At 39.8% G+C, this 24,773-nt stretch overlaps 1 protein-coding gene across 1 annotated transcript; it reads right to left on the bottom strand.

Moving 5' to 3' along the window:
* Positions 1-14,982: 14,982 nt before the first annotated feature.
* LOC140839069 (uncharacterized) lies at positions 14,983-16,062 on the bottom strand. The gene has a single exon (XM_073205702.1). The coding sequence runs from the start codon at positions 16,060-16,062 to the stop codon at positions 14,983-14,985; it is 1,080 nt and encodes a 359-aa protein (XP_073061803.1).
* Positions 16,063-24,773: the final 8,711 nt, after the last annotated feature.

A 24,773-nucleotide genomic window follows, 5' to 3' on the forward strand; every position in this document is an offset into this window, starting at 1 on the left:
TCTCAAAGAAAAATGCTCTAATTTTTCTAGTGCAAAATTAGAGTGGATCTAGCTTGTTGGTGGTGGGCTTAATATTTGAGCAAGGCGGGCTCAAAGGGAAGCTTGTAGAAGTTCAACCTTTCAAGAGCCAAGTTGTTTACATCTTGGTTGGAGCCATCATTGTGGGGACCCAGATGCTAATCAAGTTCTTAATCATTATTGGGACTAATTAATCAATTATAAAACAAGGTCTAAATTTTTTTTTAAAATACAAAGCGGAAACGTAATGTAATTTAATCAAATTACATATTAAACATGAACATACAAATCTTGTGTTATCTACAAGAGTTCAACTAGGTCCAACTACATATCAGTGCTGAATCCTATGTTGCTTCGAAGCCCGGATCTCCACGCTATCTAATCTTCTCTCATCCTCTTCTTGACCCTGATCCAGCCCCACCTGTTGTCATGCACACATACAAAACAAGACAACAGCCGGATAACTCCGGTGAGATATAAATATCCCAGTATAAACAATGTAAACATGCAGTCATATAAAAGCATATACGAAAGCATATAAGAATTATTCATAACATGTCTCAAATCAGAAACATAAATCCATATCAAACATTCTATAATCATGAATGGTATAAACAATGTAATCAACATGTCATATCAGACTCAACTCAATCGACGCGTCGTCTCAGACTCGACTCCACTGACGCGTCGTCTCAGACTCGACTCAACTCTAACCTAGGGATCCCGATGTCTGGATATAGGTAATTATATCGAATCTCAGTCGATAGGAATGAATCAATTCCTAAACGGCATCGATATAATTAATATCTCCAGTGTCTGGGCGAATCAGCCGTAGAATTGACGACTCAGTCAATAACCCGACGAATCAGCCGGTAATTAGGCGAATCAGCCAATAATCAGACAACTCAGCCTGTAATTAAGCGAATCAGCTTAAGTTTAGACGAATCAGTCAATCACCAGACGAATCAGCCGGTGACTAGGCGAATCAGCCTATGACTCAACGACTCAGTAATCAATACATGCAGTCAGTATCTAAGCAAATCAATCAATGACTAGCGAATCAGCTGTCATTACATGCAGTGGCTATAAATCAATAGACAACAATCATAAGTCTCATCAATTGCAAATGTCAATGCAATAAATGAAAGTATGTGATTTAGGGAGACTCGAGTCAAACCTCACTCGAGTTGTGCAATCCCTACACAACATTAATTTATACCTTTCTTTCTGATACCCTGGCTCTGTCGAAGTCTCGAACCCCAAGCCTGTCAATGCTCAGTCTGACAATAATAATATCGAGGGTATGATATCAATACACCACTCAATCAATACTGGATATAATCAGAATTCAATCAAATTCTGTTTCAACAACCTAACGACATAATCTCAATATATCCAGTCATATCATATCAATCAGATATCACTTCCAATATCTCATAATCGATGATAATTACATTCTGATATCAAGTCGACTCCAAAACTATTCCGAAAATCATAACAATTCCATAATCAGTCTGTTTCTTAATCTGACTTCGATTCTATAATGTCTAATATGTCAAGAACAACATAAATGAGTTCCATTCAATTCTGACAATATCATAATTTCAACGCATGTCAAAACGTAGTAACACTTACGTCCAGTTGTAGCCTACGTTGCTAGGAACTCGATACCGAAGTCGGATTCAAAATCAGACGGACGGATTTCTCGCAAAAGGCGTAAGGATTTTCTCCTTTCTTCTTCAGACCCTTTTTCAGATTGTCTAATGCTTTTTCGAAGGGATTCCATGCTATATATATATCAGTGCATGCATATCATGAGGTGTCCTCATTTTCGCACAACACGTCGCACCGCGGGTGCGGTAGGTGTAAGACCGCGGGTGCGCTCAAGCTTCGACAATCTTATCTATTCTGAAATTGAACGACCGCGGGTGCGGTCTTGTTTGCACCGCGGGTGCGGTCCTCCACCGCGGGTGCGGTCTTGTTCGCCCCGCGGGCGCGGTCCTGCTTCGATAAAACTGACCAAGTTTCTGTCCATGCACCGCGGGTGCGGTACATGCAAGGGCGCGGGTGCAGTGTTGCTTCGGCAACACATTCTAAAATTCAGAATAAATGGCCAACCATTATCTTAAATCGTGTCTCAGTTGCCCCTTTCGTAATCACGTTAAATTATACATCAATAATCCTTAATTAACAGTGATTAATTCTCGGGCATTACAATCATCAACCTCAAGAGGTTGATAGGTAACGATTTCTCAACACACTATGTATGACATTTTTGTGTTTTTGTATATGCTACACCTAGTACTAGAGGTGGCCGAAATTTTCCATGTGTTTTTTTCGAAAATTTTGTTGCTTCCGTTGCGTTTTCGGTCACCTAAAATCGATCCCTTTCAGTTATGTTGTCGATTCATACCGAGACTGATTATTGAATTGTACAAGACTTGATGGGAGTTGCTTTGAATGATATATTGATAGAAAGAATCATTACATTGTCATTTCAGATTAGAATTAACAGAGTTGACATTCCGACTTCGAGACCTTGACTACGACGACAAGAAAGGTATAATTCATGTGATTGTAGGGAAGATACGACTCGAATAAGATTTGATTGGAGTTTCCCAGCAAAATCACATACTAGATTCATTATTATATCTTTTGACACTTTTTGAATTGTTTATAGATTATATTCAAATCTCCTGATATGATAATGCTGTGTTTATAGATTTATATTCAAGCATTGAGATAGGAGATTCATTGACAGATTTGTCAAAACTATACGTTCGGTGTATCGACGCATAGGAGCATACTTCCTCCGATTGTAGACATTCGATACAGACACGACCGAAGTCTAGGAGTAAGACGTACCGTTACCCCGATTGGGAGGGTAGGTAACAGACAGTGACGTCTTATTCACCCCGGGATCCCTAGAGTAGAGTCGAGTTGAGTCAAGACATGATTTGATTTGCATTGCATGCTTATATAGATTGATTTCATAGACTATGGAATCCTTTATTATTGCTTTCATGCATGATTCATGATTTTATGTTAGCATGTATACATGTTTGATGCTGGGATTTGTTCTCACCGGAGTTTCCGGTTGTTGTTATGTCTGTATGTGTGCATAACAACAGGTGGGGCAGGATCTGGGTCACGACAGAGATGAGTTCGAGATAGCGTGGTGACTACGGGCGTAGAAGATGACTAGTGGCTGTATTTAGACTTAGACTACTTGTATTTTGGTATTGTGTATTAAACACTAGTTTGGAGTGATATGTTAGGACAAGACTCGTGTATTATGTTTGTACATTATGTGTGTTGTAAATTAATAAAGAAAGATTGTGCTTAGTAATAACATTTGATTTAATGTTAAAAAGCGAAAATTTGACGACACATTTTCTCACAGATCCATTTAATCCCGGATAGAATAGAGTTAGAGTCCGGGTCCCCACAACAGGACTGTACAGTTGAAGAGGGCTTAAAAGATTTGATTGGTACTACTCATATCACGAAGGTGCATCTTCTTTTCGGTAGCTCATCACATAAGAACTCTAAAGTTAAGCGTGCTTGACTTGGGGCAATTTTGGGATGGGTGACCTCCTGGGAAGTTTCCCAGAGTGCGTGAGTGAGGACATAAGCACGCTAGAAAGACCCGTCTTGATACAATGAGGACAGTCATCGAATCTGGGGCGTTACAGTGGTATCAGAGCCGACCTCTCCGAGTATGGTGTGGTTCGGGGACGAACCAAGCGGAAGCTGGTGGGCATGTGAGGCCCGGGGCCGAAGAGGGCGGGGGGTGATCGCCGGTGCCATAAGGTGGCACGGACAATGAGCGGCTCCTGGCAAGCTTCTAGGTGGAGGGAACATGAATGAACCGTTCTTACACCGAAAGGAGAGGGATTCCGAGACTGTTCAATGTAATGGATTGTACAGTTGAAGAGGGCTTAAAAGATTTGATTGGTACTACTCATATCACGAAGGTGCATTTTCTTTTCGGTAGCTCATCACATAAGAACTCTAAAGTTAAGCGTGTTTGACTTGGGGCAATTTTAGTATGGGTGACCTCCTGGGAAGTTTCTCAGGGTGCATGTGAGTGAGGACATAAGCACGCTGGAAAAACCCGTATTGATACAGTGAGGACAGTCATCGAATCTGGGGCGTTACATACTATTAGAAATCGGGTAAATAATACCTGCGTCCGGTAGCTTTATCACCTCTTTCTTTACCACCTCTTGCATAGCTCGGTTCAAACGCCTTTTAGGTTGGGTAGATGTTTTGTGATCAGCCTCCATCAGAATTTTGTGCATGCACATGGAACTGATCCCTTTGATGTCTGTTATACTCCAACCTATGGCTTTGATATTATCTCGCAGAACTCGCAACAGCTTCTCTTCTTCCATACCTGTCAAAGTAGAGGACACTATCACTGGCAATTTATCATTATCAAGCAAAAATAGATATTTTAAGTGCGAAAGAAGAGGTTTCATTTCTAGGATTGGGATTTCTTCGATGGATGACTTTAAAGGTCTTGGGACATGCCCAAGCTCCCCAATCCTAGAGTTTACCGTTTTTGAGATTGGTCTGCCTGCTTCCAAATAATGAATGCATTCGTCCAGCTCTTTATTTCCCAATTCTTGCGGGCATGAATGGGTCAAACAGACCGCTAAAGGATCCTCACCAAGTAGTCCCTGCAAACCATACTCAACAAACTTGTCAGTAGCATCAATTTTAAAATAATCAGATGTATCATTGGGGTATTTGATGGACTGGAAAACATTAAAAACTACACTCTCATCATTCAATCTCAACACCAACTCACCCTTGTGTACATCTATCAGAGCTTTCCCAGTGGTTGAAAATGGTCTTCCTAAAATAAGAGGAATCTCACGATCCTCTTCCATATCCAACACCACAAGGTCTACTGGGAAAATGAACTTGTCAACTTTTACTAAGACATCTTCTACAACTCCCCTAGGATATTTAATAGATCTATCAGCTAATTGTAGGGAAATTGTAGTAAGTCGAACTTCACCAATTCCTAGCTTCTCAAAACATGAATAAGTCATTAAATTAATGCTTGCACCTAAATCACACAAAGCTTTACCAAAAAATGAAGTTCCTATGGTACAAGGGATAGAGAAGCTACCTGGGTCCTTAGCTTTTGGAGGCAACTTATTTTGTAAAATTTCAGAAAATTCCTCCAAAAGCTTCACTGTCTCAAAATCCACTAGTTTCCTCATGTTTGATAAAATTTCCTTAAGAAATTTTGCATAGGAAGGCATTTGAGCTAAAGCCTATGCAAACGGGATATTTATGTGCAGCTTTTTGAAAATTTCCAGGAATTTTGAAAATTGATTATCCAGTTCCAGTTGCTTTGCTCATTGGGGGAACGGGAGTGAATTAATATCAACAGTGGGATTTGAGTTTAGAGGCTTACCTGTTTTCCTTGCCTCCTCGGGCTCTTGCTTGGATGACCCCTTTTCTTTCACATTTTTCTCTACATCAACTATTTTTTGTTTCAGGGGAGATGTCACTGTGACTGCATTGACACCCTTTGGATTCTTTTCCGTGTCACTATGTAGTGAACCCGGAGCTCGTGTAGCTATTTGTGTCGCCAACTGCCCTAGTTGAGTTTCCACTCTTTGCATCATTGCATCATGATTTTGCCATCTCATCTCGTTCCCGGCTATGTACTTGGCAAGCATATCCTCAAGATTCGACTTGCTATCCTGTGGCTTGAAACCGGGTGGCATCGAAGGTCAAGTACCTTGCGGAGGTTTATGAAAGGGATCGATGTTAGGTGACCGAAAGCGCACCGGAAACAACAAAAATTTCGGAAATCTTATTTTCTAGCATGAAATATTCGGCCACCTTGTGTACAAGTGTTTAACATATACAAAAACACAATATGACATTCATAGGGAGTTTTAGAAAATATACCTATCAATCACAATGGATTGATGATGGCTCCAACTTAGTTGTCAAACAACTAAGCTCTTCAAAGGATGACAATCTACAAGCTTCACCTTGTTCTTGAATCTTTCCTTCAAAATTAGGTCCACCACCAACAAGCTAGAACCACTCTAATTTTGCACTAGAAAATTTAGAGCATTTTTCATTGAGAAGTGTAGGCTTTCCTCAACAATTGAAGAAGCAAAAATGGAGAATTTTTTGGCTTCAATTTTCGTCCAACATGGTTGTAGGAGAGACGGAGGAGTGTTTTTCTTTGTTGTGGAAAAAGTAGTCTCAAAAAGTTGCATGCCAAGTCTTGGTTATACAAAAAGTTGTCTCCCAACCTTTCACCTCCCTTGCATGCCTTTCTATTTGGGTTTTGTAACAATTACAAAGCCCATGGACTTTTATTTAAATGTCTCAAACACATTTGAGACCATTTAACATTTACTTGATTTTACTCAAGCCCACTAGTTTAATAATTATTTCTAATTGGGCTCTACAAGAGCCAATATTGTTTAATTAATTCAACACTTGAATTAATTTAATTACTTGGACTCTACTAGGTCCACTAGTGTTTAATTAATTCAACACTTTAATTAATTTAATTTAGTCCATAATAATGTTTATGAAAATCACAATTTTCAAATACATTACTCGTTTGGCCAACTTTTAATTTAGGAACACTTCCTCAAATTAAAAGTTACATTCTCCTTATAGAAGTCATACTTCTATTTTTATTTACGCTTATAAACTCCTTTATAAGTCGTTAAACACATTGAACAATTTTTACTTCTCAGCGGGATCTAGAAAGTTAGCACTTGTATGACCCTCAATGGTTCATTGATACTACTAGCCGTGGGTTCACATCTCCATGTGATTCGGACTAAACATGTCCTTATTTGAGCATACCCCAATTGCTCCATTCTTACTTATCTACTCCTTGATAACAAGAACGTCAGAACTCAAGTCAGATAGTACCCAACCAATCATGTTAAACGCCTAGCAGCATCGCTTACATGATTCCCTAGGTATCAAATGATTGAGCCTGCAAGAACCATTCAATTATGGTTAGCGTACAGTATGGTCCCTTCAACTCATATATCCCGACCGATTCGACAACCATTGGTTTATCGAGAGTTGTCAATGAATCGATACTATGTGTCATGTCGTAGTCGCATCGACGATGTAATCTATGAAACCCCTTTCATAATTACCACCATACTCTGATCAGAGATTTCAACCTACATACACATGAGAACACATAGGATATCCATACCCGAAGGTAAGCGGTGAATCCCCGACTACAATGCATCGACTCCTATATGTTTCTACAAAACACCCAACCTTGCCACCTGATGACCCCATGAGAGTCGGTAAACAAGTCAAAGTGTAATTCTAGCACATAGAGTCTCAATGTTGTCCCGGGTCATAAGGACTAATGGTGTACAACCATAAACCAGGACGTTTCCACTCGATAAGTGAGAAGCACTTGGAAAGTCCTTTATGGAGGGTTGTTCAGTGCACTCCACCAGGACCACCTATCTGCATGCTCGGACATCACAATTTCCCCTACCAATGAAACATGGTAATCACATTGCAGATAGTAGTCTCGAACTCTAGCGGCCTATATCCTTCTTAGCGGCGGCTGAATCGACTAGGAACTGTTTAGAATATAAAGTATTCCAAATATGAGTTTCATGATACTCATCATATGAGCATCTCATATTCTTTCTACTATTCATATATTCAAGGGCTTTATCTATGCAACAAGCATGGGTATACAGATAAAGATTTGCCAAAAAAATAATTTCAAATATTATTAAAATAAAGATTGCTTATACATAGAGTTTCATTGTGAACACTCGGCCAATACTTGGATCGACGGGCACTTACTATAACAATCTCCCACTTGCACTAGATCCAACTACCCATATGCTTCAAACCCATTGATTCGCGATGCATCTCGAATAATGGTCCAGGTAAAGGCTTAGCTAGTGGATCAGCAACATTATCTATGGAGCCGACTATGTCAATCGACACTTCTCCACTTTCCACAATCTCTCGGAGGATGTGGTACTTTCTCAATACATGTTTGGACTTCTGATGATACCTTGGCTCCTTTGCTTGAGCTAGAGCTCCCGTGTTGTCACACAACACTGGGACAGGAGCAACTCCATTCGGAATGACGTCCAACTCTTGGACGAAATTCCTTATCCAAACATCCTCCTTTGCTGCATCTGATGCAGCAATGTATTCGGCCTCTGTGCTGGAATCCATAGTACTGTCTTGCTTGGAACCCTTCCAAAAGACAGCAGCACCATTGAGCATGAATATAAACCCAGAGGTTGACTTCGAGTCATCGATATCGCTTTGGAAGCTAGAGTCAGTATAGCCTTCCAATTTCAGTTCTCCACCCCATAGACCAAGAACAACTTATTGGTCTTTCTCAAATACTTGAGGATGTCTTTCACAGCTATCCAGTGTGGAAGACCAGGGTTCGATTGATATCTACTCACTACACTTAGTGCGAAAGCCACATCAGAACGTGTAGATATCATCCCATACATGATGCTACCAATCGCAGATGCATAAGGAATGCTTGTCATCGCCGCTATCTCTACATCAGTCTTTGGGAGACATAGACTTGGATAGGGACACACCATGACACATTGGTAGATGTCCTCTCTTGGACTCATCCATCGAGAACTGCTTCACGATGGTATCAATGTATGTGGACTAGGTGATACCAAGCAATCCTTTTGATATATCTCTATAGATCTGTATTCACAATACAAAAGATGCTTCACCCAAGTCCTGCATCGAGAACTTACTCGCTAACCATATCTTAGTTGATTGCAACATCCCTACATCATTCCCAATGAGTAGAATGTCATCAACATACAGCACCAGGAATGTCACAACACTCTCACTGACCTTCTTATACACACAGGGTTCCTCAGGATTCTTAGTAAAACCAAACTCTTTGATTGTACTATTGAATCTAAGGTTCCAACTCCTAGATGCCTGCTTTAGACCATAAATAGATCTCTGAAGTTTGCATACCATATGCTCACTTCCGACAGATGTAAACCCTTCGGGTTGAGACATGTAAATCTCTTCTGTAATATCCCCATTAAGAAAGACTGTCTTGGCATCCATCTGCCATATCTCAAAGTCATACCATACAGCAATGGCTAGCAATATCCTTATAGACTTGAACATTGCAATTGGAGAAAAGGTTTCCTCAAAGTCAACTCCTTGTCTTTGAGTATATCCTTTTGCCACCAATCGCGCCTTGAAGGTCAAAACCTTCCCATCCGCCCCAAGTTTCCTCTTGTAAATCCATTTACACCTTATGGGAACAATTCCCTCAGGTGGATCCACGATATTCCACACTGGGTTCGAATGCATGGAATTCATCTTAGATTCCATAGCTTCAAGCCACTTGGATGAATCGGCATCAGATAACGCTTCCTTGAAGGTCCTTGGATCATATCCATGAATAGGCTCATCATGACCCTCTTCAAGAAGCAGACCATACCTCATAGGTGCTCTCGAGATTCTCTCGGATCTTCTAGGAGCTTGTATCTACTCTCTTGGCACCTCGGCTGTGGGTTCTACAACTATGGATGTCTATCGAACCTCTTCGAGTTCTATCATCTCGCCTTTTCTATCTAATAGAAATTCCTTTTCCAAAAAGGTTGCATTCCTAGAAACAAACACCTTTGTTTCTTGGGGACGATAGAAATAAAATCCAACAGAATTCATTGGAAATCCCACAAAGTAACATAAAATAAATCGACTACTTAATTTATCTCCCACTACCTGCTTCACATAAGCAGGGCTCCCCATATTCTAAGATAAGAATATTTGGGAGGCTTCTCCATCCATATCTCATATGGTGTCTGCCTTTGAATGGACATTTAATGGAATATCTTTCAATTTTAAGTTATAGAGATCGTTTTCAAGTTCATCAATACCAATCAAACATTCATTCATGTAAATGTTGCAAACACCTTTGCAAAATAAACAATAATATCCATTTTTATCATCATAGAAATGGAAACAATGTTTTTCACAAAATTGGGTACAAACAAAACATCTCATAAAATTAACTTAAAACTATTGTTCAACAATAAGTAAACATCTTCAATAGCCTTGGCAGCAACACTTGCTCCATTGTCCATCCTCTAGAAGGTCACGCCTTCCTTAAGTCTCCTAGTTCTTCCCATCCCCTGTAACTCATTACAGATATGTGAGTCACAGCCGGTATCCAATACCCAAGAAGTAGAGTTAATTGAAATGTTTACTTCAATTTAGAACATACCGTTTCCAGAACTCTTCTGGGCAAGATATTCCCTGCAGTTACGCCTCCAATGTCAAGGCTTCTTGCAGTGATGACATACATCACTAGTCTTGTCAGCCTTAACTGCTGTGGTTGCCACGACGGGATTTGGAGATTGCCTCATCAAGGGCACGTTCTTGTTGGGACGTTGGAAAGAACTCTTCTTTCCCTTCCCATGTGGATCAATCTTCGTACCAGATGAAGAACCCACATAAAGATCCAGCTTCTCTTTCTTGATGGTGGATTCAAACGTAACAAGCATGTTCACCAACTCCTCAAGGGTCGGTTCCATCTTTTTCATGTTGAAGTTCACCACAAAAGGATCAAATGAGCTAGGCAGCGATAACAGCAACACGTCGGTGGTCAACTCCGAAGGCAAGATCAGATCCATGCCAACGAGCTTGTCCACGAGCCCAATCAACTTCAGGCCATGCTCATGGACCGAGGCCCCATCTCGCATGCGCAAAGTGATCAGCTCCTTGACGGTATCATGCCTAAGAGGTCGTGTTTGCTCACCAAAGAGCTCCTTGAGATGCAAATGAATGTCAGCAGCACTCTTTGCATCCTCAAAACGCCTCTGCAGCTCATCATTCATATAAGTCAGCATATAACACCTGGTTATCAAGTCATGGTCACACCATTCCTTTTAAGCCTCCAATTCCTCAGGAGCGCAGTCAGTAGGAGCCTCAACAGGGGGCGATTCAGTCAGTGTATATGCTACCCTTTCCGAATTCAAGCCGATTTTCTAGTTTCTTAGCCAAGTGAGGTAATTAGGTCCAGTTAATATGTGTTTGTCGAGTATTGCAGATATCGGATTGCGAATCGAAGGCATTGTCAATTTATACTGAAAATTAAAAACAGATAAATTTTGATGACTATTATAAAATATTTAGTAAGATATGAAGTTTGGACTTTTACTTCATAAATATTTGCTCTTAATGTTTTGACATCTTTCACTACCCTCTAGTGAAAACGAAAAACTCCTTTCCTCAGTAGGTACGTAAGGTCCAATTAGCGAATTATGATTACGAATAATATCAGCCAATCGCAATTCCTAAAAGGTAGTTTCTAATTGCATCACAATGCAACCCTCTACGTAAACTTTTGTCTCACGTTTGATTAGGACCCAATAATATGATGTCGTTCATCTTCATGTGTCAAGCCTTACCCATCGATGTTGAACCTTAATGGACGGTCGCCATGAGTTCCCCCAATAATATGAGCCGAAATCATGGGAGTTTCACGTAGTTCACATCACCATGTAAATGGATGTCACAGCTTTCCGGCACCCTAGGCCCCCCCAATAATATGAGCCGAGCCCCGAGTACGGATAGCGTTCATCATGCACCCATTGTCGATGGAAGACATGGAAATTATAAACAAATTTATAATTCCCCTTTTCGGGATTGATATTAATTTTGAATCTTATTCAAAATGAGGGTTTTTAATTTTGAAAGGTCTCGTCATTAATTTTATTTAAAAGCTCGCCATGTTTGATCGTATGTTTGCCGGATTCATGCAACTTTGTTATTATCATAATAATAACGCACATACTCATTATTTATAACATATCATGCATATATTATAAACTGTAAACAAAACAAAGATGATCAATTGCCCCAATACTAATGGCACGTGTGAGCTAAACACGGGCCTAGGTCCAATCCTAGGGTAATGCAAGGGATGCAAATGCAACTATTACATTAGCTTCCAATATTAACATGTCTTCGATATTCATAATCATCATGGCCACCATCTTCCAATCTTGATCATCCACTATACTAATATTTACAAATAAATATCCATGGCAAATAGGGATACATCTCATGGGGGTGGAACGGGCCATAAACCAAGCCCACTTTAAATTTGATAATTATTACAATCATTCAACACAAAATATCCTAGCATACACCTAGCAAATTGAGCTTGGGCTTTTGATCATCCTTCATGCATAATATCACATATCATACACCATCAATTAATTATCACAATAATTAATTGATCCAATAATATATATCTTGATCCAATCACTAAACGCCACGATTATAAACTAAATTAACAAAGTACACAAACACCTTTTCTACTTTCTAATTAATTTATTTGTAACCGAATTTCTTGTAAATCACCATTTACTATAAATAACTAAAGTCCAACTTCAATTATTTATTTTATGAGAAAATATTTGCAACTTTTGTAAATTTAACTTAAGGGCCCAAAAAATCATTTTTCAACAAAAACATTTTGGTTCATTTAAAATTCACAAATATGTTAGCCATCCAATGGCCCAACAACTCAAGGCCCATGACACTTTGATAATCCAAAACACTTTTGGAAACCATAGTCGTCATCGCCGTCGCCGGAGCTCCGTAGCTGGATTCCGGCCAACATGCACAAAAATTTTTTTTTTTATTAAATTTTCGAAGGGGGCTGTTCGGGCAGCCCAGGGCTGCCCTTGCTGCCCCTTTCGGCCAGCCCCTCGGGCAGCCCAATCTGCGCGAAATGGGCAGCAACTTGCTGCCCAAAATCCTCCCCATTTTGGCCTTGAATACGTTGCAACAAATCATCTCATGCGGTTAGAAATCGACCTCAATATAATATTATGTATTTGCTACACCAAAATTTGTAACCATAGCTCGGATACCACTTGAAAGGGATCGATTTTATGTGACCGAAAGCGCAACGGAAGCAACAAAAATTTTGGAAATCTTATTTTCTAGCATGAAATTTTCGGCCACCTTGTGTACTAGTGATTAACGTATAAAAAACACAATATGACATTCATAGGGTGTTTTAGAAAATATACCTATCAATCACAATGGATTGATGATCGCTCCAACTTAGTTGTCAAACAACTAAGCTCTTCAAAGGATGACAATCTACAAGCTTCACCTTGTTCTTGAAACTTTCCTTCAAAATTAGGTCCACCACCAACAAGCTAGAACCACTCTAATTTTGCAATAGAAAATTAGAGCATTTTTCATTGAGAAGTGTAGGATTTCCTTCAACAATTGAAGAAGCAAAAATGGAGAATTTTTTGGCTGCAATTTTCGTCCAACATGGTTGTAGGAGAGAGGGAGGAGTGTTTTTCTTGGTTGTGGAAAAAGTAGTCTCAAAAAGTTGCATGCCAAGCCTTGGTTATACAAAAATTTGTCTCCCAACCTTTCACCTCCCTTGCATGCCTTTCTATTTGAGTTTTGTAACAATTACAAAGCCCATGGACTTTTATTTAAATGTCTCAAACACATTTGAGACCATTTAACATTTACTTGATTTTACTCAAGCCCACTAGTTTAATAATTATTTCTAATTGGGCTCTACAAGAGCCAATATTGTTTAATTAATTCAACACTTGAATTAATTTAATTACTTGGACTCTACTAGGTCCACTAGTGTTTAATTAATTCAACACTTGAATTAATTTAATTTAGTCCATAATAATGTTTATGAAAATCACAATTTTCAAATACATTACTCGTTTGGCCAACTTTTAATTTAGGAAAACTTCCTCAAATTAAAAGTTACATTCTCCTTATAGAAGTCATACTTCTATTTTTATTTACGCTTATAAACTCATTTATAAGCCGTTCAACACATTGAACTATTTTTACTTCTCAGCGGGATCTAGAAAGTTAGCACTTTTGTGACCCTCAATGGTTCATTGATACAACTAGTCATGGGTTCACATCTCCATGTGATTCGGACTAAACATGTCCTTATTTGAGCATACCCCAATTGCTCCATTCTTACTTATCAACTCATTGATAACAAGAACGCCAGAACTCAAGTCCGATAGTACCCAACCAATCATGTTAAACGCCTAGCAGCATCGCTTACATGATTCCATAGGTATCAAATGATAGTGCCTGCAAGAACCATTCAATTATGGTTAGCGTACAGTCATTGGTTTATCGAGAGTTGAAAATGAATCGATACTATGTGTCATGTCGTAGTTGCATCGATTGTGTAATCTATGAAACCCCTTTCATAATTACCACCATACTTTGAACAGAGATTTCAACCTACATACACATGAGAACACATAGGATATCCATACCCGAAGGTAAGCGGTGAATCCCCGACTACAATGCATCGACTCCTATATGTTTCGACAGAACACCCAACCTTGCCACCTAATGACCCCATGAGAGTCGGTAAACAAGTCAAAGTGTAATTCTAGCACATAGAGTCTCAATGTTGTCCCGGGTCATAAGGGCTAATGGTGTACAACCATAAACCAGGACGTTTCCACTTGATCAGTGAGAACCACTTGGAAAGTCCTTAATGGTGGGTTGTTCAGTGCACTCTACCAGGAGCACCTATCTGCATGCTCGGACATCACAATGTCCCCTACCAATGAAACATGGTACTCACATCGCAGATACTAGTCTCGAACTCTAGCGGCCTATATCCTTCTTAGTGGCGGCTGAATCGACTAGGAACTGTTTAAAATATACAGTATTCCAAATATGAGTTTCATGATACTCATCATATGAGCATCTCATATTCTTTCTACTATTTGTATATTCAAGGGCTTTATCTATGCAACTAGCATGGGTATACAGATAAAGATTTGCCAAAACAATAATTTCAAATATTATTAAAATAAAGATTGCTTATACATAGAGTTTCATTGTGAACACTCGGCCAACACTTGGCTGGACGGGCACCTACTCTAACAGTTTAGGTGGTTGCTGAGGAGGTTTTTGCTGTGTAGGATGCTGTGGAGGATTAAAATGTGGTTGCTCAACAGAATGTCTTGATTGCCTCCACCCAAAACTTGGGTGATTCCTCCACCCTGGGTTATATGAGAAACTATATGGGTTATATGGTTGTTGGCCTTGATTCCCCACATAGTTCATTGAGTCCCCTCCAAACCACTGTATTCCCCCGCAAGACATATCTGGCATGAGTTGCATATCGCTAGATGATCCACCAACTGTCTCAGAATTCCCTTGAATTTGATGCACTAGCTTGACTGGTAATGATTTATTTGCTTGTAACTGTGCCATCTGATGTGTCAATCCATCAAGCTTTGTTGTGATCGCTGTCATGGCATCCATCTCAAGTAATCCGACTCTATTCTCCCTTCGATTGTCTTGCCAACCTACATTGCTTTCTGCCATATTAGATATGATTTCAAGCGCTGTGGTTGGCGTTTTCCAGTATAAGCTACCGTTGGCCGCTGCATCAAGCATAGATCTCACAGGTGGATCCACCCCATAGTAAAACGTCTCAACCTGTTGGCCTATCGAAAAACCATGTCTTGGGCACATTCTCAACATCTTTTTAAACCTTTCCCATGCTGAGTTCAACGATTCCCCATCTCTCTGTCTAAATGATGTGATTTCATTTCTCAACTGTGTAATCTTGGTAGGGGGAAAATACCTGTGCATGAAGACCTCGACTAACTCATATCTTTTTGTAATAGTTACGGCTGGCAGGTCTCGAAGCCACTCCATGGCTTCTCCTTGCAAGGAGAATGGAAACAGTCTGAGTCGAATGGCATCAGTACTCACCCCATTGCACTTGATTGTATCACAGATTGACAGAAAGTTCTCAAGATGTGCATCGGGATCTTCAGATGGTGATCCTCCGAATTTCACTTGAATTAGAATCATCTGGATGACGGCTGGCTTCAGTTCAAATGTATTCGCTTGAATTGTAGGGCGGACAATACTAGAACCATAACCTCCAAACGCTGGTCGATGAAGCTCCATCAAAGTACGATTATCCTCTTCCCCGGCCATATCTTAAAATTCTGGTTTAAATTCTATTTCAGATTCTTCCTCAGATTCGAATTCAAGGGCCAAGTTGTTGTTGTTTCGAGCTCTACGGATGCGGCGGAGAGTGCTTTCAATCTCGAGATCAAGTGGTACTAGATTTTCGACGCCTTGAGCACGGCTCATATAACACGAGCTAGACTCCTGCAATCAAAATTCCAGTGCACAATTTAAGCTCCAAAGAAAGCAAAATTTTGAAATAAGATTAATTAAAATGCTCGAAATTTAAAAATTAACAAAAAGAACTAATAAATAAATTCCTAGTCTCAAATAAATAATTTATCCTAATATTAAACAAATAGTCCTCGTGTAAGGCCCGAGATTTTATCATTTTAATCCGAGATTATTTAATTTATGAATTTTGGGAATGTTGAGTCATATTGCATAGTTTTACAATTTCATAGGATTGAAATTGAATTAAAAAGAGTCGTGAGGACCAAATTGCAAATAGTGAAGATTTCAGGGGCTAAAATGCAATTAATGGGATTTGAGTGGGACACTTGTCTTTGCCATGCATTTGGACGTGTATTTCCTCATTCAATTCAGAATTTTCAGCCAAGAAACCGAGACCCTCCATGGCTAACATCCTCAAGCTTCCTTGTATCTTAGAAAATTGGTTGTGCAAGATCCGGCCATCCGATTTTTAATCCGAGCACAGTTTGAGATACCCTCGTCAAGAGCTACACAAGGACGTAAGTTTTATTAAGTTTTATCTTGATTCAAAAATATGATGTTGGAGAAATTGTGATTTGATTATTATTATGTGTTCTGGGAATACTGGTAATCGTAGAAACGAAATCGGATCGAAAAACAGACTGTTTATGCGATTATTATCATTTTTCAGATTATATTTGAATGAAATGATACAGATTTGAGATTGTGGCATTATGATGGTATTGGTTGAGATTGTGAGTTGCTAAGATTGGTTATTGCCGTTATGCCGTCGACATGTACTGAAATTGAGTATTCATCAGATTGAGTTCTGAATTGAAGGAAATGTCGATATTGTTCTTCTCGATTATGTCATTTCAGATTTATATTGACAGCTTTGGATTCAAGACTTCAACTTCGTCAGACCGAGACTACGAACGAAAGGTATAAGTCAATGTCGAACTAGGGAGAATGACTCGAGTTAGATATAACTTGTGTTTCCCTAAACCACATACTTCTTTGCTATTGTTTTCAGTTCCATCAATTCATTGAATTGATATGCTTGTTCTATTGATTTATAGAAAGCATGTATTAGACGAGTTATCTTGTGACATAGGTGCCAGATAGTGATGGAATCGTCACTTGCACATTGCACATTGTCACAGGATAGTGATTTGGCGATAGTGCCAGAGTCTGTAATGGATGTGTCAAGACACTAGATGTTTGGTTATATCGAAGTGGATAGAATTGGAGTTTCTTCTATTACTGATGTTCGATATTGAATACCAACGTCTGGAAACCGGGATCCCTAGACTAGGATTGAGTTTAGTCTGAGACGTGGACTCACGAGTCTGATTGAAAGTTTTATATTGATTATGTTTTCATATTTTGATACATATTACTGTTATCTGTTTCATGCTTTATATTGTTTATATGATTGCATGTTTCATTGATTTATACTGGGACGTATATCTCACCGGAGTTATCCGGCTATTGTCGTGTTTGTATGTGTGCATGGCAATAGGTGGGACAGGTTCAGGGTCAAGGAGATGAAAAGAGATCGTGATTAGAGTGGAGACTACGGACTTTGATTAGAGATAGGGTTTAAACACTTGATATGTAGTCGTTAAACCTTAGTTTTGGAATGATTGTATATAGTACAAGACTTGTACTTTAATACTGATATGTATGTTAGAATGTATTCCATTATGTTCCGCATTGAATATTGTATTTTAAAAATAAAAAAATTTAGACCCCATTTATTATAACTGATAAAATTGTCCCAATGATGATTAAGAACATGATTAGCGTCCCGGGTCCCCACAACAGGTGGTATCAGAGCGATAGATCCTTTAGACTGAGATAGGAGCTAGTGAGCAGGGTAGATTGAGTTTTATTTCCTTTCTTTTGATTACTAGCATGATTTAATGCTTTAATACATGTTTACCTGATTATCTGATTTTGATATGTTAATGTGTATTATTGAGAATGGATCAGAACTGATTCTTGATCAGAGGTAAGATGATCAGAAAGGGACTGAGACAGATTTGTCAATTGTGAATGCTAACCTTTTTGATAATCAGATATGTCTCCCGGAAGAATAGCAGAACCGGGTAGTACTTCGAATCTTCCCATGGATGTGACAGCAACCCCAATGGAAACATTGTTGAAGAGATTTCAGTCATTTCATCCACCTACACTGAAGGGTACTAAGACAGCAGTGGATTGTGAGAGTTGGCTGGAAGACATTGAGATGTTGTTTGAGTCTTTAGATTATACTGATGAGCGGAGAGTGAAACTGATAGGGCACCAGTTGCATGATGTTGCAAAGAACTGGTGGATTACAACCAAGCAAGCATTGGAGCATCGAGGTACTGTTATTACCTAGAATGTGTTTAGAACTGAATTTTATCAAAGTTTCTTTCCAGTTTTGTACAGGAAGGATAAGGGAGCAGAGTTTGCGAACTTGAGAGAGGGTCAGCTGAATATCGAGGAATTTGTGGCCAAGTTCTCTACACTGCTACGATTTTCTCCACATGTGGCCGAAAATGACGAAGATGTTGCGGACCAGTTCATTAATGGCCTGAATCCTGAAATCTTTACCTTGGTAAACACTGGGAGACCGAACAACTTTACTGATGCCTTTAACAGAGCGAAGGGAGTCGAAGCCGGTCTGATGAGACAGAGAGGAGCTTCATTTGTGCCTTCAGCACTGAGACCACAGCAACCACCTGCTCGATTTGAGAGTGGTAGCAGTAGTGATGGAAAGAAGGAATTCCTGAAAGCGAGAGGAAAGTAGTTTAAAAGATCTGGAAGTAGTTAATCTAGTTCTATTGGCTCGAGACAGACCGGTCAGGGCCAGAGTTATACAGGACCTTATTGCAATACTTGTGGAGGGAAGCATTCCACTTAGCAGTTCCGAGGAGTGTTTGGCATGTCGCATTTGTAGACAGCAGGGACACTTTGCTAGAGTTTGTCCCCCAAGAGATTCTCAGAGATCCCAGGGTGCCGATGTAATAGCCAAGCCTTGTGAACGGTACGGTTTAAAATTTCGTATGTTTGTTGACTATTTGGTTAAGTTTAAGTATAGTTTTGATGTTAAGGGTTGTGATTTATGGTTTATAGTATTGTTGGTTGTACTTGTTATGTGGTTTTATTGTAGCGCTGTTGCGATTTTATTCATGGTAATTAGCATGTTGAGCCAATTGGTATGAGGTCAATTGGGGTGGTTAGATAAGACATAGAGGTTCAAATTTCTTGTTGGGAATGTTGTCGAATTGTGAAGAGAAGTGGTGTTGTGATTCGATTTTTATTGCATAGAGTTTGTTGTTGGCTACAGAGGTGACCGCACCCGCGGTCAGATAGCTACCTCCCCCGCGGTACTTGGACAGTGGGGTGACCGCACCCCCGGTCGTTTGAGCACCGCACCCGAGGTGGATTGGCAGAGGCAGCACCGCACCCGCGGTCAGTTTTGTAGCGCACCTGTGGTCGACGTTTTGAGATTTTTGGATGTTGTCCAGTACATGCAGCGCACCCGCGGTCGATGAATAGTGTAAGTGTGTTTCCGAGATTAAGTGTTATAAATGCAAGAATTGGTCTCATTTTTTCTCATTCTCTACTCTCATCTCGGTTTGCAGCTCAAGGGGTGAGCTAGGGTTCAATTTTCTTTCATTTCTTTGATTCAAGCTTGTTGGTGTTTTATTGTGGAGAGAACAAGGTTATTTTGGGTTCAAGAAGCTAAGGTAAGCTTGTGGTTTAATTATTTTTTGGATTTGGTGTTGGGGAGAAATCATGGCTTTGTTGATTATTTTGGTTTTATGGATTAAATGTTATGGGTTTGTGATTATTGAGTTGTTGATGGTGAAATATATGGTTTATTATTGTAGGATTTGTACCAAGGGAATAGAATCAAGCTTTTTGTTGGTAGTAAGTGGAATTCATTTCCTTGTGCTCACATGATAACATATGTATGGTGTTTCAATGGTTTTAACATGTTATTCCCTTCCATTTCATTCACTCTATGTATTAATACACTTTGTTGTATATTAGAGGCAATTCATGTCTCAATTATGTTAAAGGGAATACAAAAGAAAATAGTATGCAAAGTGTTTGGTTTAATGCCTAAAACAGAGTTCAAATGATTTATTGGATTGATAGATACATAATCAGAGATTGCATGCAATTAGTTGATCAAAGACCATAGGCTTATATCCCAATAGAGTATCGATTTATATCGATGGGATATAGGTACAGAGACATAGATACTATCTAGATATCAATCCATCAGAGAAAAGAGAAATAACATCGTTATTTCTATTCATGCTATGATATTTATGTTTCAAGAGTTGATGGTATTCAATGTTTTCAAAGTTATGTTTTTCAGAGTTTGATATGTATTCATTGCTATGTAAGAGTTCCACTTACAGAGTTTTATACTCATTTCAGTTATTTCATGTGATGCAGATAAGAGCGACGAGCCGGGACGTTGATTGGAGCCAGGGTCATATGCATAAGAGAAGGAAGGAAGAAGACTATTTTGATAGCATTTTGGACATGATCACAAAAATGATATTTTGTATTTTGTTGAATCATTTTATTGATCATGTATATACTTTTGAATATATATTAAAGTGTATTTTGAATCCTTCTTCCCTTCAAGTAAAATTTTAAATTCCGCTGTGTTATTTTATTAACCGGTCAGAGGTGTTACATTTAGTGGTATCAGAGCACCATTCTTCGGACCAATGCATATGACTTTGTCTACTTTCAACTGTCCTAGTATGTCTTCTTCTACATCTATTTATTGTTATTGGTTGATATGTATTATGTGAGCACATTGTAGGAGTAATGCCTCCTAAGAGAAAGGCTTCAGAGGGTGAGGGTAGTTCTTCATCAAGAGTTGTCGACGAGTTCGGCAAGTTACTGAAAGAGCAAGCCAAGGTCCATATTGAGCAGATCCAACAGTTGCTACGTTTGCAAGGTACAGGCCAAGGTAGAGGACAAGGGGGAGGCAAAGTGGCACAAGCAGTTGGAACTGATGTGATCTTTACTGCTTTAAAGAGAATGGATCCACCGGAATTTGCAGGAGGTAATGATCCATTGGTGGCCGTAGATTGGATCAAAGCACTTGAAGGCGATTTTCGATCATCTCAACTATGAAGACAAGGTGACTGAGTTTTTAGAGCTTCGTCAAGGAGGTATGAATGTCGACGAGTACATTTTGAAGTTCGAGGAGGGCTGTCTGTTTACCCTGTATATTGCCTCCAATGACAAAGACAAGGGTGCTCACTTCATTAGAGGCCTTTGAGCAGAGATCAGGAGGGACATCAATATGTCTAAGGCGGTGACATATAAAGAGATTGTGGCTAAAGCCTTGTTAGCTGAGCAAGACGAGAAAGACATTTCCAGAGAGAGACAGGCAAGGCAGCAGGCTATTTCTCAAATGGGTCAGGGTTCGAGTCAAAGAGAAAAGGGCAATTTTAAGGGGAAAGGCAAGATGGAACCGAGTTCTAAAGCACCGACAGTTCCATTTGATCCAGAGAAGCCGTTGTGTCCCAAGTGCGGTAGGCATCATCGGGCAGAGTGCAGATTTGGTACTCATAATTGCTATCGATGTGGCACGGCAGGCCATATTGCCAAGGACTGTCCGAGAGGCTCGAGTATAGAGAAGGTGCAGGGTCGCATCTTCACCATGACGATGGAAGGTATAAACCGTGATTCTTCTGTGATCTCTAGCACTATTTTAATTTCAGGCAGAGTAGTTAAGACATTGATTGATACAGGTGCTACTCATTCTTTTATGTCTTAACTATTTTTTATATCTTCAGGTTTAGTTCCTTCTATTCTTCCCCTCCAGTTTAATGTTGTATTGCCTTCGGGAGATGTGTTGTGCCCGACATCTATTGTGTATGCGTGCTCTGTTCAAATTTATGAGCAAGTGGTTTATGCTGATTTGATTGTTATTCCGATGGTTGCGTTTGATATTATACTTGGCATGGATTGGCTATCGACCTATCGTGCAGTGATTGATTGCGTTGCTAAGACGGTGAAATTTACAGATGATGGCAATGGGGAAGATATGCTCGCCAGTGCAGGTACTTCGCTGGTCCTTCCTTTTATTTCGTGTCTTGAGGCTAAGAAGTTGTTGTGTAGAGGTTGTGATGGGTTTTTGGCTTCGATTGTTGATATGGATAGAATGGTTAAGTTGAATATCGATGATATTGATGTGGTAAGAGATTTCCCTGATGTATTTGAGGATGATGTTCCGGGTTTACCGCCGGACAGACATGTAGAGTTTGTGATTGATCTAGTTCCGAGTACGGTTCCTATTTCTAAGGCTCCGTATGGAATGGCCCCTTTAGAGATGAAAGTGTTGAAGACGCGGTTGCAGGATTTATTGGATAAGGGTTTTATTCGACCGAGTTCTTTGCCTTGGGGAGCTCCGGTTCTTTTCGTCAAGAAGAAATATGGGTCTTTGCGGCTTTGCATTGATTATAGAGAGATGAACAAAGTGACTATCAAGAATAAATATCCGTTGCCACAAATAGACGATCTTTTTGATCAACTGCAGGGGGCTACCGTGTTTTCAAAGATTGATCTGCAATCTGGTTATTATCAGTTGAAGGTTAGGGAGTCTGATATCCCTAAGACGGCGTTACGGTCATTATGAATTTCTTGTGATGTCTTTAGGTCTGACTAATGCTCCTTCAGTCTTCATGGATCTTATGAACCGAGTGTTCAAGCCGTATTTGGATAGCTTCGTCATTATTTTCATCGATGACATATTGATTTATTCCAAGACCAGAGAGCTTCATTCAGAGCACCTCAGAGTTGTTCTTCAGTTGCTGAGAGAGAAGAGGTTGTACACTAAGTTGAAGAAATATGATTTTTGGTTGGAGCAGATTTCTTTCTTAGGCCATGTTGTCTCGAAGGATGGTATAGTTGTTGATCCAGTGAAAATAGATGCGATACAGAAGTGGCCTATTCCTACCACTGTATCAGAGGTGCGCAGTTTTCTTGGTTTGACGGGTTATTATCGTCGTTTTATTGCAGACTTTTCTAAGATTGCCCTGCCATTAACCAATCTGACGAGGAAGACTGTGAAGTTTGAGTGGTCCAATGATTGTCAATGTGGATTTCAAGAATTGAAAGATAGGTTGACGACAGCTCCTGTACTTGCATTGCCTAGTGGTTTAGAGGACTTTGTTGTTTACACCGATGCGTCGAAGAAAGGTCTCAGTGCAGTGCTTATGCAACGTGGGAAAGTTATAGCTTATGCTTCTCGCCAGTTGAAAGATTACGAGAAGAATTATCCTACGCATGATCTGGAGCTGGCAGCTGTGGTTTTCCCCCTGAAAATCTGGAGACATTATTTATATGGCGAAATGTGTGAGTTTTTCACGGACCACAAGAGTTTAAAGTACTTGTTTTCTCAGAAAGAACTCAATATGGGCCAGAGACGGTGGTTAGAGCTTGTCAAGGATTATGATGTGACGATTAGTTACCACCCTTGGAAAGCGAATGTTGTAGAAAATGCATTGAGCCGTAAGTCAAGTTCTTCTTTGAGTCCGATGATTCAGCAGCCGTTGTTGTTAGACTTGCAACAAGAGTAGATAGCTTTGGTAGTCCCAGGAACCATTGCTCGTTTTTCAGCGTTGGTCATTCGGGCTACATTGACGGACAGGATCCGTAGAGAGCAGGTCAATGATTTACAGTTGACAGAGTTGAGAGCCAGAGCAGAGGAGAGAGGTTATTCAGAGTTTGGGTTGTATGGAGATGGTTTGATGACATTTAGAGGACGTATATGTATTACTGTTGGTGATGATATTCGGCAAGACGTCTTGACAGAGGCACATACCGCGCCATATTCGATACATCCAAGCAACACCAAGATGTATCAGGATCATCGTAGACTCTATTGATGGCCAGGTATGAAGAAAGATATTGCCATGTTTATTTCTCAGTGCCTAACTTGTCAGCAAGTGAAAATCGAGCACCAGAGACATTGCTATCATTGCCGATTCCTCAATGGAAATGGGAGCATATTACGATGGACTTCGTGACTGGTTTTCCCAGAACACAGAAAGGTTTTAACTCTATTTGGGTTATTGCTGATTGGTTGACCAAGTCAGCGCATTTTCTTCCAGTCAAGACGACGTATTCCATGAACCAGTATGCCGAAGAGTACATAGCAGAGATTGTGAGACTTCATGGTGTTACTATGTCGATCGTGTCTGATCGTGACCCTAGATTTACTTCGGAGTTTTGGAAGAGTTTGCAGAGCTATGGGTTCACGGTTAGCATTCAGTACAGCTTATCACCCCCAGAGCAACGGTCAATCAGAGAGAGTTATTCAGATTTTAGAGGATATGCTCAGAGCTTGTACTATTGATTATCCTGGTAGCTGGGATTCCAAATTGCCTCTTGTTTAGTTCACGTATAATAATAGCTACCAAGCGACGATTGGCATGGCACCGTATAAAGCACTTTATGGGAGAAAGTTTAGATCGCCCTTGTATTGTGACGAG

Source organism: Primulina eburnea, chromosome 8 (genome assembly GCF_022965805.1).
Source record: "Primulina eburnea isolate SZY01 chromosome 8, ASM2296580v1, whole genome shotgun sequence".
NCBI classification, from domain to species: domain Eukaryota; kingdom Viridiplantae; phylum Streptophyta; class Magnoliopsida; order Lamiales; family Gesneriaceae; genus Primulina; species Primulina eburnea.